Below are 18,955 nucleotides of genomic sequence, written 5' to 3'. Positions count from 1 at the left end.
TCCCTGGGTGGCTCAGCGGTTTAGCCCCTGCCGTTGGCCCAGGGCAGGATCCTGGAGACCTGGGATCGAGTCCCACATCAGGCTCCCTGCATGGAGCCTGCTTCTCCCTCTGCCTGTGTCTCTGCCCCTCTCTATCATGAATAAATAAATAAAATCTTTAAAAAAAATAAAAAAATAAAAGTCCAATGTTAAAAGAATATCTTTCCCTATAGGGTCTTGCTGAAGTATCTCCTAAAGTCTGTATGAAATTAGAAACAGATGAATGTTCTAAATGAATTGCTCAGATTAAAAATAACTCTTCTCAGTAAAGACAATAATGAATCCAGTTAACCATCCCACTCACAAATCATTCCATACGGCCTCTCTAAAGCAAAGACCCCTAACCCTCAGGAGTTTTCATTCTTGTCAGGAAGGTGATACTTCAAGATTACCTGTAGCAATCAGAGGACAAGACACTGTAGGAAAGAAATGAGCCTTGAACTGGCCATCCATGGATCGATGAATGGAGAGGCTGAGCGAGGCACTCTATACAGGGTGCGGGCAAGGGGACAGAAGCCTCTGGAAGCCTCACATTTGGATGTATTGTATTAGACAAGAGACTCTGATGTTTTTTTGTTTTGTTTTTTAAAGATTTTATTTATTTATGAGAGAAAGAGAGAGAGAGAGAGAGAGAGAGAGAGATGCAGAGACACAGGCAGAGGGAGAAGCAGGCTCCATGCAGGAGACCTGATGATGTGGGACTCGATCCCGGGTCTCCAGGACCAGGCCCTGGGCTGAAGGCGGTGCTAAACCGCCGAGCCACCCCCGGGCTGCCCAACTCTGATGTTTTGTAATAGAATTTAACTTGCTAAAAGAAATCTGGAACATTTACCTAGCAACAGTAATGCAGACCAACTGGAATAAAAGAGACACTGGAAACAAAAGACAAAATTTAATCTTCCAAAGGAAATGAATATACTTCCTCACCCCCAAGTAGGAATGCACACCTGCCCACAAGCACTCATTCTTCAGGAAACTGCCCCCACTGCCCTAGCATTCTCCCTCAGAACAGGACTCTCACAAATTCATCCTGTCCTATTTTGAGGAATGTGGCATTGCTGGTGGGCTTTCTTAAATAGTTCTTGACACTGTTTAAAGCTCCTGCAATCTAGAAGTTCAGAACATTTAAGTGTTTCCTTTGGCTTACATGAAACCCATTCTTGGCTGGCACTATACAGGGACGGATTTGATAAACCAGCCAGGACTCCCTTGATTTCTTTCCCAAGACATTTTCCCTCTTTAGGAAAAGAAATAATTCTGGGGATCCCTGGGTGGCTCAGCGGTTTAGCACCTGCCTTGGTTCCGCCAGGGGTGTGATCCTGGAGTCCCGGGATCGAGTCCCACGTCGGGCTCCCTGCATGGAGCCTGCTTCTCCCTCTGCCTGTGTCTCTGCCTCTCTCTCTGTGCCTCTCATGAATAAATAAATAAAATCTTAAAAAAGATTTTATCTTGAGGCGCCTGGGTGGCTCAGTCGGTTAAGCATCTGTTTTTGGCTCAGGTCATGATCCCAGGGTCCTGGGATTGAGCCCCAAGTAGGGCAGACCCCCTACAAAGTGGGGAGTCAGCTGCTCCCTCTCCCTCTAACCATCCAGGCTGCTCATACTCTTGTTCACTCGCTCTCAAATGAATAAAAATACTCCTTTAAAAAAAAAATTCTACATATTCCACTCATTTCTCAAACACCCATGACTAACCAATTCACTTAAGTTCAACCCCACCCAACCAGATATGACCTAATGCAGCCGTTTCCAAACTCATTCATTTGGCATCTCAATACATTTCATGGAATCCCTTTCAAGACTTTTATCCCTTTTAAGACTTACTTTTCCTCCAATCAGGAATTCAGCTCTAGAATCCATTAACCATTAACTTCCAGAGTTACTTCCTTTGGAACAAAGTACAGGCCTAGGACCCAGGTCTCCCCATCCCCAGCCCAGTGTATTTTCCATTTCACATGACACAGAATTTATTACCATTGGTTTATAATTATAATTATAATTATATCCCCTGAAATAAACATGTTCCATTGCCTTCACCCAACTTCTTTTTCTTGATTAGGATTCTGATACACATCTGATCAAATGAAAACTAGGTGATCAATTAACAACGACGACAGGGCACCTGGCTGGCTCAGGGGAGCATGTGACTCTTGGATCTCTGGGCCCTGAGTCAGAGCCCCACATCAGACATGGAACCTACTTTAAAACAAACAACCAACCAGGAGTGCCTGGCTGGCTCAGTTGGCGGAGCATGTGACTCTGGAGCATGGGGAGTTGTGAATTCGAGTCCCACAGTGGGTGCAGAAATTACTTAAAAATAAAAACTTAAAAAAAAAAAAATCAAATGGGGCCCCTCCCTGGGTGGCTCAGGTCATGATCCTGCAGCCCCAAGATCAAAGAGACTGAGCCCACACCAGACTCCCTGCTTAGTCTGCTTCTCCCTCTCCCTCTCCCTCTGCCCTGCTCATTCTAATGAAATCTTTTAAAAAACTAATTTTTTTTTTACAGAACAGACCTCACTCTATGCCCTGTGACAAGTACCACTCTACAATGAACGTATAGTGGTGAACAAGAGAGACACGTCTGCGCTTGTGAAGCTCACAGGATAACAGGAAGGCTTAAGGACCACATTTACTTGAAGCCCCCAACGCATTTGTTCCATAATGAGCTAGAAAATCATCCTTCTCCAAAGCATCAGAGTGCTTCATAAACACCATTCATAAGGTAACTTAAACTTGCTGCTTAGATGTAAAATGTTCAGGTCCCCAAATACAAATCACTACCTCGCAACTAAAAATAGACCTATGTGGAATGAGCCAGGGGAATACATTCATTTTTCAGTAACTATCAAGTGTCATCTCCAATACCATAGGTTGAGAATTTATAAGACAATATATATTAAGAAAACAATTTTATAGTACTCTTTAAACACACTGGTGATGTAGTCATATTTGCAATTATAATCTAGGAATATTTCCACACACATTATTTTACTTAACTCCTCTAGAATAACTGTTTTATTTTTTTTTTTTTTTTTTTTTTTTTTTTTTAATTTTTATTTATTTATGATAGTCACACAGAGAGAGAGAGAGAGAGAGAGAGAGGCAGAGACACAGGCAGAGGGAGAAGCAGGCTCCATGCACCGGGAGCCCGATGTGGGATTCGATCCTGGGTCTCCAGGATCGCGCCCTGGGCCAAAGGCAGGCGCCAAACCGCTGCGCCACCCAGGGATCCCAGAATAACTGTTTTAAAGATTAACAAGCTGATACTCAAGGAACCTGTCCAAAGCTCCCAGATCTGGCAAATGACAGATTCGAATCCAAGATGATTTCCCAATCCACACTATCTTAGTAAAAGCTCCTGCCAAATTGTTTTTAATTAATAATGCAGGGGAAGACTATTAGAAGCCATAGTTAACATTTATTGAGCATGCACTCACATGTGGGATTAAAGTCCCAAGTTTTTTATACGAGTGAGGATATTTACATAAAGTGTATCAGTAAAATTTACAGTTCAGCTAATTTACAATTCAAGCGATTAAAAATACAGCAGCGTTCAGAATATAAAGCCAGTTTTAGACAATCAATTTATTGTAAGAAACACAACCAAAAGGAAGGGGAGACTGGGGACAGAGAGGGAACAGCAAACCCCAAGAGGCTCACGTGGTCCGAAGGAAGAGGTTTCCCACCAGATTCCAACACTCATGCCAGTTTTATAGAGCATACATGATCTCTGAAGAGTTGGCCAAACAGATCACATGACAATGCCTGTGCTCACACTGTACAGAAGTGGGCTTGTTTCCAAATTGTGGCCTTGGCAGCAGTGCTGACACGGGGTCCGGGTGGGGGGTACTGGGGCGCTGGGACCCCAGCCACTGCAGTGGACAGCCAGACAGCCCTCCCTCGCAGTGAGTGACACAGTTCACACGCATTACCTCATTTGATCTGATCTCATCAAAACCAGAAACAAAACAGTGACTAAGTCCCTAAACAATGAGCACAGGGCGATTTACACTTTCTGGAGGAAAAAGGAAAAGCCCCCAGGAAGAAGCAAAATTGTCACCAGGCCAAGCCAGCAGCCAGTCCTGCAGGCAGGTAAGAGGGGAGAACAGAGGAAGTTCAAAGAAAAAGAAAAAAAGAAAAAGAAAAAGAAAAAAAAAAAAACCAACAATTTGGACACCTGGGTGGCTCAGTGGTTGAGCATCTGCCTTCTGCTCAGGTCATGATCCCGGGGTTCCTAGGATCCAGCCCACATTAGGCTCCAAGCTCAGCGGGGAGCCTACTTCTCTCTCTGACTCTCCCTCTCACTCTCTCAAATAAAATCTTATTTTTAAAAAATTAAAAAATAAGAGACGCCTGAGTGGCTCAGTTGGTTGAGCGGCTGCCTTTGGCTCAGGGCGTGGTCCTGAGGTCCCAGGATCAAGTCCCCCATCAGGCTCCCCTTAAGGAGCCTACTTCTCCCTCTGCCTGTGTCTCTCCCTCTCTCTCTCTGTCTCTAATGAATAAATAAATAAAATATTTTTAAAAAAATAAAAATCTAAGGGCAGCCCCGGTGGCGCAGCAGCTTAATGCCGCCTGCAGCCCGGGGTCTGATCCTGGAGACCCAGGATCGAGTCCCACGTCGGGCTCCCTGCATGGAGCCTGCTTTTCTTTCTGCCTCTTTCTATGAATAAATAAATAAAATATTTTAAAAATAAAAATAAAAATTTAAAAACAGCAAACACTTCACTAGTTTCTTAACCTGTACATAAACTCTTTTAAGTAAAAGGGCAGCACTTGCACAGGCCGGATCATCCTCTTCCTGCTGGGCTGGCCTGCTTTAAGGGGAAAAAGAAGTTGGTTAAGATGTTGATAGGTGGCCTCAGGCTTGGTCAGGAGACAACTACCCCTTTACTAGAAAACAAAGGAACTACAGAGAGAATCAAAGCGGCTTTTAAAAAAGGGGGGGGCGGGGGATGCAGCCTCCAGGAATGAAGCTTCTTCCTGAAGAGGACACTGTGGTCAATAAAACCAGAGACACACCTAACTTCGCGCTACCGGTCATTCTTTGGCTTCACATCTCCCATCCATGGTCATTCAGTTCTCCACTCGGATCAAAACTCAAATGAAGTCTGTGACCACATAGGAAAGAACCTTTTAAAAATAAATAGCTAATTTTTTTTTTAATTTGCTAATATTTATCACAGATTATGTGCCAGGCATTGCTGGACTTGCCCAGAACACCAGCCTGCCCGGATTTAAACCCAGGCTGCCTTACACAGCTGCTTGTCATCAATCAAGAACACACCCCCTCGTAGCCCGTAACAAAATCCAGTTCCCCTTTTTGTTTTCAATAGGCCTCGCCTCAAAAGACCAAGATCCACTGTTAATTAAAATGCTACAGAACCACCTCCAGGGAAAATGAATTTTAAGTTGATTTGCTGATACTGGCGCTATGTTTGCCTTTTTGAAAGGTACTACTTTGCCCTACATGACCTACCTCCACTCCTCTGCACCAAATAGCAGGAATAATTATGCTTTGAGTACAGTTCCTAGAACACATTTCCCCTGCCAGACAGAGACCAACAGGACAGCCAAGGATCAAACCCCATCGGAGCGCAGCAGCAGCAGCAGCCCCACCACCACACTCCCTCCAAAGGCCTGCACCACGGGGCCAATGCTGGTCATTAGAGAAAGCAATTTTCAAACTTCAGAAAGATCTGAAAGGGCAGTAACTTGCCCCCAAAGGAAAACTGGCAAGAAAAAGCTATCCACAAGCCTGTTTAAACAAACAGAAACAGACCTTAAATGGACAAAAATATCACTGTTGCTTTAAACCACCTACATAATATGTACATTTTCCCATAGCTGGGAAGTCACTGACTAGTCAAGGATCCCTGAATTCACCTCTGCAATGCCATTAAAACCTGAAATCTGAAGGTCTAAACCAATAAAACTGTAATTGGTTTAATTTCTCCTCTCCAAATTCTGAGATTAGAATCCAAATAGGGGATCCCCGGGTGGCTCAGTGGTTGAGCATCTGCATGTGGCCCAGGGCATGACCCCGGGGGTCTGGGGATCAAGTTCCACATCGGCCCCCTGCATGGAGCCTGCTTCTCCCCCTGCCTGTGTCTCTTCCTCTCTGTGTGTCTCTCATGAATAAATAAAATCTTAAAAAAAAAAAATTAGAATTCAAATAAACCAACTGCATTTTAATTCCCTTCCTTGGAAAGCTCCATCAACTGTAAAATACCGTGGAATGCTAAACTTCATTTTTAGTATTGGTATTTGTTTCCTCCTATGAAATGCATACAGCTATTCTGTTTTCTATTTTCATACAACTTTTTTGGGTTTTGGTTTGCTGCTTGAGAACTGTGATCAGATACACATAAATTTCTAGGACTTCACTGGCAAAATATCAAAAAATATTCCTTGAAACAAAAATGTATAAGAAATTTGAGTGTATTTGTTTGAGTTGCCTACAAATATGAGGACTGGGGCCCCTGGGTGGCTCTCAGTGGGTTAAGCATCTACCTTTGGCTCAGGTCATGATCTCGGGGTCCTGGGATGGAGCCCCCTCCCTATGGGCTCCCTGCTCAGTGAGGAGCCTGCTTTACCCTTTGCTCCCCACCCCCCACTGCTTGTGGTGTCTTAAATAAATAAATCTAAATCTTTAAAACAAAAAAAAGAATATGAGGATTAAGGATGGCTCATAATCTAAAGTCAGAAATAATGCTTTACATCTCTTTAAAAGATTAATTTAATTAAAATATTCTGAACAAGGGGCATCTGGGTGGCTCAGTCCATTAAGTGGTTACTGGCTGCCTTAGGCTCAGGTAGTGATCCAGGGTCCTGGAGTGGAGCCGCAGTCCTCAGCAGGGAGTCTGCTCCTCTCCCCTTCCCTCCCTCTCAAAAAAATAAATAAAAATTTAAAAAAATAAAATATTAACAAGAGAAAAAATTAAATGAGGGCAAACCAGGAGTTAATCAGATTATAAAAGATTAAACAAAAAATTTTCAACACAGGCAAGGCTTAAAGTAGACAGCAATGCCAGATTCCATCTAATTGCAAGGTTTCAACAAAAGACAGTAAGCTTGTAAGTAAACAGTATAAAAATCCTCTTTGTAGGTGGAGTTTTTAGTTTGTCCTACAACCCTTTTTTCAATACCTAGTCTGTTTATAAAACAGGTTCCTCTGAATTCTATCGAGTGGCTGGAAAACTGGCACTAAATTTACTGAAATTCAAAGATAAGCAGGCATGTTCCGGCACTTTTTTTTTTTTTTTTTAACATGGTTAGTAACAAAACATATCATCCAGCTCCCACCCTCTGTATTCCACGGTGTATTCTTAGGACACTGATGCTTTCTTAGTAATGCCTTTCCTGTGTCATAATTACAGGAGTAAGGCAAGTTTTCTTTGCTCCAAGTTTCAGTGATGTCAGCCTGAGACACACTCTAAAGTATTTCAAAATGCCAGAATATGTAATGTCCCTTTGGAACAAACAGGGCAAGTCAAAAATAACCTGAAGTTTAGCTGACCGCAAAAAAAGGAGAACCAGCTACCCAGCTAAATATGCACAGGGCTCAAGAACTGTGTTCTCTGGAGACTTCCTGCCCACCTCGAGTGGTCAAAGGCCATGAACAATGCTCAGAGCAAGAGGAAGAGCCACTCAGAAGTACAGAAAGACATTAAATTTACTGTTAAAGGAATACAAATTAAATAAAAATAAGGTGCCTTTACAAAATTTTTCCTCTATGTTTTAAGTATACTGTAGGCCCACTGTGAGGCTTGAACTCATGAACCAAGAGTGGCATGCTCTCTGGACTGAGCCGGCCAGGCGCCCCAGCGTTCCCTCTATTTTAATGACTATACTCAGTGGAGCTAAGGGCACAACAAAACTAGTTATGCTGCCTTCAGCAGGACGTGATCCCGGAGACCCAGGATTGTGTCCCACGTCGGGCTCCCTGCCTGGAGCCTGCTTCTCCCTCTGCCTCTCTCTCTCTGTCATGAATAAATAAATAAAATCTTAAAAAAAAATCTTAAAAAAAAATGGCCATGCCATCACTGCCAAGCAAAATTCCATTTTGTACATCTATCCTGAAAAGCTAAAATTTCAGGAAAGGATGGAAAAGGTTTCTCGTTCATAATGTTCACCAAATTGTTATGTATAGGAGCAAAAAAAAAAAAAAAAAACAAACAACAAAAAAAAACCAGCAACATTTCAGTTTTCCAATATTTGGAAAATAATGCCCGTTTGATAAAATACAAGGCAGGCATGAAAAGGATAGCTGTGCTAGCTGAAATCATTCAGCAAGAGCTCATAATTTTTTTTAAAGATTTCACTTATTTATTCATGAGAGACACAGAGAGAGAGAGAGAGAGAGAGGCAGAGACACAGGCAGTGGGAAAAGCAGGCTCCACACAGGGAGCCCAACGTGGGGACTTGATCCCAGAACCCCAGGATCATGCCCTTAGCTGAAGGGTGACACTCAACCGCTGAGCCACCCAGGCGTCCCAAGAGCTCATAATTCTAAGTTTAAATAGCAAGATTCAAATTTGCTGGGGCTGAATTTCTTAAAAAACTAAAAATATAATTACCATATGATTCAGCAATGCCACCTGTGGGTTTATACCTGGAAGAGCTGAAAGCAGGGTCTTTAAGAGTTACCTGCATACCCATGTTCATCGCAGCTTTATTCACAACAGCCAGGAGGTGGACGCACCCAAATATCTGCTGACTGATGAATGGATGAGCAAAATGTGGCATATACACGCATACAGTGGAATATTCTACTCAGGGAAGTATCTATCACATGCTACAGCATGAACCTTAAGGATCTTGCACTAAGTGAAGTAGCCGGTCACAAAAAGATCAATACACTGTATGATTTCCCTTATATGAGAGATCTAGAATAATCATAAGCATAGAAACAGAAAACAAAATGCTGATTTCCAAGAGTATTTGCAGGGGAGGGGATCCCAGTTTACTGGAGACAGTTTCAGTTTCCAAGATGAAAAAGTTCTGGCAATTGGAGACATAACAATGTAAAGGTACTTAACACTACTGAACGCTTAAAATTGTCAACAAAAACTGTTTAATGACAAATTTTAGGTTAGGTGTATTTTAACACAATTTTTCAAGTGGGATTTAAAAACTCAGTATGATTATATGCACATAAAAAGACAAGAGAGGGGCACCTGGCTGGCTCCATCTATATAGCATGCGACTCCTTATCTTGGGGTCGTGAGTCTAAGCCCCACATTGGGTGTAGAAATTACTCTAAAAAATAGACAAATAGGGCAGCCCTGGTGGCTCAGTGGTTTAGCGCCTGCCTTCAGCCCAGGGCGTGATCCTGGGGACCCGGGACTGAGTCCCACGTCAGGCTCCCTGCATGGAGCCTGCTTCTCCCTCCGCCTGTGTCTCTGCCTCTCTCTGTGTCTCTCATGAGTAAATAAATAGAATCTTAAAAAAAAAAAGACAAATGAAAAAACTAGGAAACAATTCTACAAAATAGTATTTGGAATAGGACAGTAAGATATTGGACCATTTTCCTCAAAATTATATGATGCAATTTTTATAGTACTCTTATTATCAAAAAAACAAGCATACTGCTCTAGGGACCCATAAAATCTTAACACATTTCCAGCAAAAATGACATGCTTATGAAAAATTATTTTTAAAAAAGAATTTTATTTATTCATGAGAGACAAAGAGAGAGAGGCAGAGACACAGGCAGAGGGAGAAGCAGGCTCCATGCAGGGAGCCCGACGTGGGACACGATCCCCAGACCCCGGGTTCACGTCCTGGGCCAAAGGCAGATGCTCAACTGCTGAGCCACCGAGTGTCCCATTTTTCCTTGTTTTGGCATATACAAAACAAAGATGGGAGCCAAATTTTGGACTAAGATCTTGTTCTTTACATGGATGAGAAATGACCTATACAGACTACGAGAGAGAGAGAGAGAGAGAGAGAGAGAGAGAGAGAGAGAGAGAGAATGAGCAATGGGAGGGGCAGAGGCAGAAGCAAACTCCCTGCTGAGCAGGGACTCAATCCCAGCACCTGGGATCATGACCTGAGCTGAAGGCAGACACTAACCTGACTGAGCCATCCAGTGCCCCTAAATCTTTTTTAAAGATTTAATTTTTAGTAACCTCTACACCTAACATGGGGCTCAAACTTACAACCCCAAGGATCAAGAGTCACATGCTCCACTGACATAGCCCACCAGGTGCCCCGAGACTTACAAAGTAAACAGCAGGTTTCTGTTTTGTTCACCAAAACCCCAGCACCAGCCTAGCATATTGAGAATATACCATATACATGGAAATGAATTTAGAAAAACCACCTTCGCGATTTTAACACACACTTTGCCTAACCCACATTAATTTCATGAAAAACACCTTGCTGATTGCTTTCTCAACCTCTCAAACCCAGATCTTCTCAATCTATCCTTCTAGTCTCCAATTCCCAAATTCATCTTTCCTCCTCTAATTATCGCACTGTTCAGCATCTGGGAAAAGAACTGAGCGCTGCAATATATAATTAGTAAATTATTCTTAGCTCACTGAATCATGTAGCAGCAGTTAGCAATTACAGTCCATAAAATGTGGATCACTCTTGCTGTTTTAATATTCTATGAAGTAATGACCCCCACCCTCCGTAAACTCAAGGCAGAGTTGCAGTCTGAAATACCATTAGGACAGTTTTATCCTATCAGCTCATGTATCAGAAAAAAGGGAACTTCCCCACACACAGGTTTCACAACCTCAAAATGCTGGTACGCATGACCCAAGATAGGGTGAAAAACTATTCCCAACAGTAAAGGGCAAGTTCCCCTTCATGCAGAGAAATCTTCCCAGAGTGCAAACCCATCTGCAGCCACTGGAGGATGGAGATCGAAACCCCTGGCAAGAATTAGCTGCTCCGCTTTAGCAAAAAGCACTGTCCAGCAGAAAAGAGAAAGTGGGCCACAGAGATAAAGTTTAAATTTTCCAGTAGCCATGTTAAAAAACAAACAGGTAAAAATTAATTTTATTTAACTCAGAATATCCCAAATATTACTTCAACACGTAAGCAATATTAAACAATCACTATGATTTTTCTTTTAAGATTTTATCTATTTGCAGAGACAGAGAGAACAAAAGCAGGGGTAGTGGCAGACAGGTGGAGAGAGAGAAGCAGGATCCACCCCGCTTCCCCCCGCCTCACCCCACAGCAGAGCGGGGAGCCTGATTCCAGGGCCCTCACTGTGATATATTTATATTCTCTTTTTCTTTCTCTTGGAAATCCAGTGTAGTTCATACTTACAGCACCTCTCAATTCGGGCAGCCACATTTTAAGTGCTCAACAGCCGCAGGAGGCCAGTTACTACCATACTGGACAGTCCAGTTTTGGAATGATGGTCACTTCTAGGGCTGCGCGAGCGGCGCAGTTAAGCATCCTACTCTTGCTTTCAGCTCAGGTCATGATTTCATGGGTCCTGAGATCCAGCCGCATTCTCAGCAGGGAGTCTGCTTGAAGATCCTCTCCCCTACCCCTCACCCACTTGCACATGGGCTCTCACACACCGCTCTCTAAAATAAATAAATAAATCTAGAATGGTGGGCTCTTCTATTCCTAATATTTTTACACGCTATCACATGTCAATCATTTTTTATGAGCTCAGGCATCTTTCCTACTGCATATCTGGCCCTCTCCATTAAAAAAAAAAAAAAAAAAATTACCAAGTAACCAAAAACCATTTGACTAGCCACTGATAGCCAAACCAGAAGTATTAAGAAAAACCTGGAAAATAAACCTCATTTGAGAAAGTTTGGTAAACCCTGGTTAGTGGTATTCATATTAACTCTCTTTAATGCACTTCATATCCTCATGGATGACGAGGTTTCTGTTGGAACACAATCATCTATAGTTTCTGGACAGTTGTCAACAGGAAAATGTGACTTGTTTTACAGGGATACACTTCTCAGTAAACCTTTCCATCTAAACAGATGTACAGCTTTACCACATTTTACACAATAGAGGTGTTCCCTGAAAAACTGTCAACAGCAAGAGTTTCCTTTGCACTAAAGGAGCAGCTCTGTGGGGAAAAAAAAGGAGATATTCTATTTGCTAGCTTTTTAAAAATATTACTAAATTGGGGGCACCTGGCTGGCTCAGTCGGTGGAGCATGCGACTCTTGATCTCAGGATTTTGAGTTCGAGGGGATCCCTGGGTGGCTCAGCAGTTTAGCTCCTGCCTTTGGCCAGGGGCACGGTCCTGGGGACCTGGGATCGAGTCCTATATCGGGCTCCCTGCGTGGAGCCTGCTTCTCCCCCTGCCTGTGTCTCTGCCCCAACTCTCTCTCTGTGTGTCTCTCGATGATTTGGGATGAATAAATAAAATATTAAAAAAAAAAAAAAAGGATTTTGAATTCGAGCCCCACATTGGGTGTAGTATTAGTTGGGTATAGTATACTACAGTATAGTATTTTTTATTACTTAAAAATAAAATCTTAAAAAAAAATAAAGTAGGCATCCCTCCCCTCCTAAAACCCTCTGTTCTTGGGGCACCCGGGTGGCTCAGTAGGTTAAATGCCTGCCTTCAGCTCAGGTCCTGATCTCAAGGTCCCAGGATCCAGTCTGCCTCTTCCTCTCTCTCTGCTACCTCCTTCCCCCACCCCCGACTTATGTGCTCGCTTTCTCAAATAAATAAAAATCTTTAAAAATAAATAAAATCTTAAAAAATAAATTGCACTTTCCCTCCATAGCAAAAATGTTTGTAAAATATATTCAATAAATTATTGAATGAATGATAGGCTTTCTTAAAATAAGGGGGAAAATATATGAAGTGCATTTTGCCTAAATTAATAACATTTATTAACAATAGCATCTGTTTTTTTAAAGGACTACTAATGTGTAAGATACTGTGGAAGCTATGGTCTAGTTGGGAGAGAGGGAAAAATTGTGTACATTTGTGTATAAAGGAAAACTCATGGTACCAAGTACTGTGACTTCCAACCAAAATCAGCAGGCTTTCATTCCTTCAGGCACCTACCTCGATGCTTACATCGAACATTTCTTTTATGAGCTCAGTGAATATGGCAGTCTCTGTCCCCATTGAACCAAACATATTATAATTTTTACTATGAAAAGAGAGAGCAGGAGCTCCTGGGTGGCTCAGTGGTTGAGCATCTGCCTTGGGCCCAGAGCATGATCCCAGGGTTTTGGGATCAAGTCCCACCCCACAGGGAGCCTGCTTCTCCCTCTGCCTGTGTCTCTGCCAATCTCTCAATGTCACTCGTAAATAAATAAAATCTTTAAAAACAAAAACCAGGGACTTTATCACCAAAAGACAGCTACCTATGTGGGCGGCTGGGGGTAGGCAAGAGCTGGTGCGCAGGGCTGAGTTGGGGACCACGCCACAGTACAAAGCACTCAGTCTGCCTCGGTTTTTTTCTCCCAGAAAATGAATGTTTACAAGTATGACATGCACTGTCTGCCAAAGGAAGTCTAAAAAGAATAAGCACATTATTGGATATTTTTAGCTTTTCTTTTCATAAATGTTTTGTGTCACTGCTTTCTAAATAATTCCAAATCTTGCAAGTTGGCCAGAAGAAGAAATGGGGTAGAGCATGTATTGTTCATAGAAGAAGGGACTAATTTTCTCTTGAAATTGAGTTAAAGGAATGTCTTTGTGAGTCCTGCGCAAACACAAAATTCCAGTGGATTAATATGTACCGTGTAAGAACAGAATTTATCAGACATGGAGATGAAATGGGCAGATCACTGGGCACCAAGCAAAAGGACTGGTGGGAATGTTTGTATTTGACAATATAGGGATTAAAAATTAGTGCAAGAGTTAGTACAGCCAAAAATCTTTGAGGTTGTAAACCATTATTCTTCTACACACACAAACCCACACCTGTGACTTATCACCAAAGCCTCTAATGGACACCCGGAATAAAACAGTGCAACTCATTACTGTTGATTCTAGCAGAACCAAACAGCAAGTTAGAAAAATATTTAAATTATAAGGAGAGTAATCACAGGGCAAACTGGAGACCTGCTATGTGAAGTCTCACAGGCCTGCCTTATTAAACAATTCTTCAGTATAACTTTGTTAGAAGTGTGAGTGGCTCAGAGACAATTTTAAGACTTCTTGACTATTCTGCTAAAGCAAAAAGTGTCTCATTTCCTTATTCCTATTAACTCATGGTGCCATTACTTAACTACCCAAGACTCAGGAAGAAAAGTGTTTACCATAGCTTTGGGGTAAGATTATGCCCCAATAGACGACATTAAATAATTTTGGCCCATTTCTACTCTTGGAAGTCTGAATGTGTAGAAAAGGAGAATTATGAGTTACAGAACCACACACATTCTTGGTCCCGCATAAAACAGCAGCAGTGAATTCACAAGCGTGAATTATGGACACTGTAATGAATATATATGCAAAAAAAAAAAGAATATATGTGCAGATTAGGGGGGGTCAGCATTTTAAGGAACTCCTGAATTAGAAATGTCCATATTTGCAAAGAGAAAATCAAATTTTAAAATTTGGGGGTGGGGGGCTGCCTGGGTAGCTCAGTTGGTTAAGCGTCTGACTCCTTGATTTGGGCTCAGGGCTGGGAGATAGAGTCCCTGGGGGCCTCCCCTCTGGGCAAGGAGCCTGCTTAAGATTCTCTCTATCCCTCAGCCCCCCTCTGTTTGCACACACATCTGCACACATGGGCGCGCGTGCACACACACACACACACGTGTTTTCTCTCAAAAAAAAAAAAAAAAACACGTGGCTGAGAATTAAAAAGGAAAAGTGTGTGGGCCCTTTGGTGAATCACTTAACAAGGCCTCACCTTTCAGTAAGTTAATTTTCCAGGGGGTTCTTGGAAGAATCACAAGACAGGGTGCATCTGAAAACCTGTAATGTGCCAATTATTATCAAACCAGGAAAGCATGCATTCATACAACTAATAATCACTGAGCAGTCACTGTGTGTCTGGTACCAGTGGAGGCCCAAGGTACAGCAATAAACAGGACTTCCAAACTGCCACAAAAAGACCACCTCTCATTCCTGTTTATATCCTCCAGACAGGTTTTTAGGCCTTTTCCTTTTTTTTTTTTTTTAAGAGGGTACCAACATAAGGGAGATAACAATAACATTTTCTTTATATTCATGATTTTTGTTTTTGTTGGAGACAAAAATTGGGCTAAGTTCCTTTGCCTGGCAAGAGAAGAAAAGAAATTCCTCATCCCCCACCCCTTTTTTCTCTATCCTACATTTACCACAAACATCTTGCTTTCTCTGGATACTTTCAGAAGTCCTAGAAACTGAATTTTCCTGGCTTTTTTTTTTTTTTTTTTTTTTTACTTATTTATGATAGGCACACAGTGAGAGAGAGAGAGGCAGAGACACAGGCAGAGGGAAAAGCAGGCTCCATGCACCGGGAGCCCGATGTGGGATTCGATCCCGGGTCTCCAGGATCGCGCCCTGGGCCAAAGGCAGGCGTCAAACCGCTGCGCCACCCAGGGATCCCTTCCTGGCTTTTTCACCAGGTGGTAAGCACCCCCCAAAAAATTACTATGATCAATAATAGACCTTATGACATCTCCACCTCTCTAGAGAAAGGAGAGGGGATCCCTTGGGTGGCTCAGCAGTTTAGCGCCTGCCTTTGGCCCGGGGCGTGATCCTGGAGTCCCAGGATCGAGTCCCGTGTCAGGCTCCCTGCATGGAGACTGCTTCTGCCTCTCTCTCTCTATCGTGAATGCATAAATAAAATCTTTAAAAAAAAAAAAAAAAGAGAGAAAGGATAAATTTCACCTTATGCTGTCAGAAATGCTTATCTTATTCTTATAATCACCAGCATAATAAAATGAATAAGGCAGGGCACCTGGCTGGCTCATGATCTAAGGGTCACAAGTTCAAGCCCCACTGGGGGTAGAGATTACTTAAAATAATCATAAAAAGAAATAAAACAGGCATATCTATTAGCTTAGGTAAGAGAAGTGTTCTATACTTAGGATGCCTGCTTTTAAATTTGCAAGTTTTATACTTCTTTAACTCACAAATCTTATCAAGAATTTAATGCGCTCATTCAGTCACTTTAACCAAAGAGCCCACAAAAATTCAGTTTCAAATACTTCTGCCACCTGGCAATTAAGTCCTGTAACTCAGTACTTTGCGTTATTATGTTAGGAGGGGTAATACACAGGCCATAAAGCTTTGGAATATACGGAACAAGCCCTTTAAGCCAAGAACTAGGTCTTGCTGTCCTGATTTTCACCACAACCCTTGAGAAAATATTATTACTGTTAGACCTATTCTAAAAGCTAAACAGGTAACATTATTTAATAAAGATGCTAGATTAGTGAGCAGAAACACTGTATATGTAAATGCAAAAAAAGAGATGTTTTTACTTTTCAAAGCACTACAACATTCTCAATTTTTTTTTTTTTTTTTTAATGGAACACCCCATACCTGGAGAATCTGAGAACTAGCAAGTTTTCTGGAGGAGAGCCACCTCTGGAATCCACTTCAAACTAGCACAACCACCTCGATCAAGTTCTAGTCAAAAGGTGACAGTAGTGTAACCGGCAGGAGAAAATACAAAGGAGAGGAGAGGGGAAAAAAAAAAAAAAAAAAAAGAGAGGAGAGCAAGACAGGGGAGGAGGCCAAGAAAGAAAAAGCCAAGTGAAAGACACACAAGGAAAAGCAATTCTTCCCTAACCAACAGACACGAAACAGTATTTCTGCCTTCTAAGCCTCAGAGCGAACTCACGCTGTTAAAAGACGCCCTACTGAAAAATCAAGAATCAGCTATGAACCGAATGTTTGCAGATCCTCCTTGTAAAATTCAAATGATGAAACCCTAAAAGCAAAAGGACTTGGAAGCGGCACCTTTGGGCAGAATAAAAGGCCACGAGGGTGGCCTCCCACGATGGGATCAGTGTTTTTTTGTTTTTTTTTTTGTTTTTTTTAATTTTCAGGCATTCTTTTTAAGATTTTGTTTTTTATTTATTCAAGAGAGACCCAGAGAAAGAGAGAGAGGCAGAGACACAGGCAGAGGGAGAAGCAGGCTCCCTAGAGGGAGCCCGACGTGGGACTCGATCCCTGGACTCCAGGATCAGGCCCTGGGCCAAAGGCAGGGGCTCGACCTCGGAGCCACCCGGGCGTCCCTATCGGCGTCCTTCTAAGAGGAAGAGGCTGGCTCTCTCCCCACGGGCCAGCCCTTGCTTCACCGCCAGCAGCAGCCGCCTCCAAGCAGGAAGCCCAGGCAGGAAGGGGCCCTCGCCCAGACCCCAGCAGCCGGCCGGGCCCCCGGACCATCTGCAGCCGCCAGGGCCAGTGCTGCAGCCCCCGGGCCTGCGGCGGGTCACAGCGCCCGGCTACGGGCCCGCAGCCCTAACGTAGCGACCGCAGGGGGCGGCCCGGCGGCCCAGCGCCCCAGCGCCCCGGGACCAGGGCCACAGCACCCGCGCCCTGGGCCGCGCCCCCGCCTCCGGCTTTGGGACTGAAGAGGGTGAAAAGACTAGCATTTCCGAATCCTAAGAAAAGAAACTTGACCTCAGAAAGCGGTTGGGGGGTGGCGGGCGGGGAATCCCGGGGTGGCTCAGCGGTTGAGCGTCTGCCCCCGGCCCAGGGCAGGATCCTGGGGTCCCGGCATCGAGTCCCACGCCGGGCTCCCTGCAGGGGGCCTGCTTCTCTCTTCCTGCGTCTCTCATGAATGAATAAATAAAAAGAAATCTTAAAAAAAAAAAAACTTTCTGAAGTCTCCCAATTTGGGAACGCCCGGGGGGCTCAGCGGTTGAGCGTCTGCCCCCGGCCCAGGGCGTGACCCTGCAGACGCGGGATGGAGTCCCCCGCCGGGCTCCGTGCAGGGGCCTGCTTCTCTCTCTCGGTGTCTCTCATGAATAAATAAATAAAATATTTTTTAAAAAGCAAGAGAGCGGCTAGGGTTCAAAGGAGTGGCGAGGAAGCCCCGGCGCTACTCCGCCCCGCGGCCCCAGGCCCCCGCTCCGGTCCCGGGAGCACGTCCGCGGGCAGGGCTGGGGCGCGCGTGGGGGCGCCCGGGGGAGGCTCCGGGCCCGGCGGGGCCGCCGCCGCCAGCCTCCCGCCCCGGCCCCTCCGAGCCGCGCTGCCTCCAAAAAAGGAAGACGCCGGCCTCGCGCCGCGCTCCCGCCGCCGGTGGCCCCCGGCCCCGACCCCCGCCCCGGCCCCCCACGTGCGCGGCCTCCGGGCGCGACCCCGGGCCCCCGGCGGCCGCCCCCGCCCCGCCCCGCCCCGCCCTGCCCGCGGCAGCCCCGGCGGCCCCCGGGAGCGCGGTCCCCGCCGCGCGGGCCACTCACTTGCTGGCCGGCGCGGGGCTTGCCCTGGGGCGCCCTGCGGAAGAAGGAGGTCCTGGCGGTGAAGAAGAAGTCCTCGGCGTCCTCCTCCAGGCTGCTGTAGCCGCTGCTCATGCTGCTGCCGCCGCCGCGCGCCGCCCGCCGCCCCGGGGCGCAGGCGGCCAAGGCAGGGGGTGCCGCGCCCGCCCGCCCGCCGCCACCCCCGGGCCGCCGTCCCGCTGCAGCTGCGGCCGCCGCTCACTCCGCCGCCCGCCCCGGCACCGGCCCCGGCCCCGGCCACCCGCCCCGGCCCCGCCCCGGGGCCCGCCCCCGCCGCTGCGCCCCTCCCCTCCGCGGGGGCCCCTCCCCCGGGGGCGCTCCTCTGCCCCTGGGGTGCCCCTCTCCTCCCCGAGTGCCCCTTCTCCCCCCAGGCACCCCCTTCTCCCCCCCGGGTGCCCCTCCCCTCCCCGGGTGCCCCTTCTCCCCCCGGTGCCCACTTCTCCCCCCGGGTGCCCCCTCCGCTCCCCGGGTGCCCCTCCCCCCAGGCACCCCTTCTCCCCCCGGTGCCCCCCTGCCCCCCGGGGTGCCCGTCCCCTCCCACCACGCGGCCGCAGGTGTGGGGGCGCAGCCGGAACGC

At 45.5% G+C, this 18,955-nt stretch overlaps 1 protein-coding gene across 4 annotated transcripts in view; it reads right to left on the bottom strand.

Annotated features, from left to right (window-relative positions):
• RASSF3 (Ras association domain family member 3) overlaps positions 1-18,550 on the bottom strand; it is a 72,946-nt gene extending 54,396 nt beyond the window's left edge. For 2 of the 4 annotated variants that reach the window (XM_072843117.1, XM_072843119.1), the window contains exon 1: positions 18,343-18,480. Coding sequence is in view for 2 of the 4 variants with exons in the window: in XM_072843121.1 (XP_072699222.1) it covers positions 18,343-18,453 (111 nt within the window). In the remaining 2 variants the exon portion in view is untranslated. Of the gene's footprint in view, positions 1-18,342 lie in introns of all 4 variants that reach the window. The other 2 variants (XM_072843121.1, XM_072843116.1) reach the window with 2 other exon arrangements.
• Between the last annotated feature and the right edge of the window lie 405 nt (positions 18,551-18,955).

The sequence above is a fragment of the Canis lupus genome, chromosome 11, assembly GCF_048164855.1.
Source record: "Canis lupus baileyi chromosome 11, mCanLup2.hap1, whole genome shotgun sequence".
Classification (NCBI taxonomy): domain Eukaryota; kingdom Metazoa; phylum Chordata; class Mammalia; order Carnivora; family Canidae; genus Canis; species Canis lupus.
The sequence above is the reverse complement of the archived record's forward strand: the minus strand, read 5'-3'. Positions and strand labels throughout refer to the sequence as shown.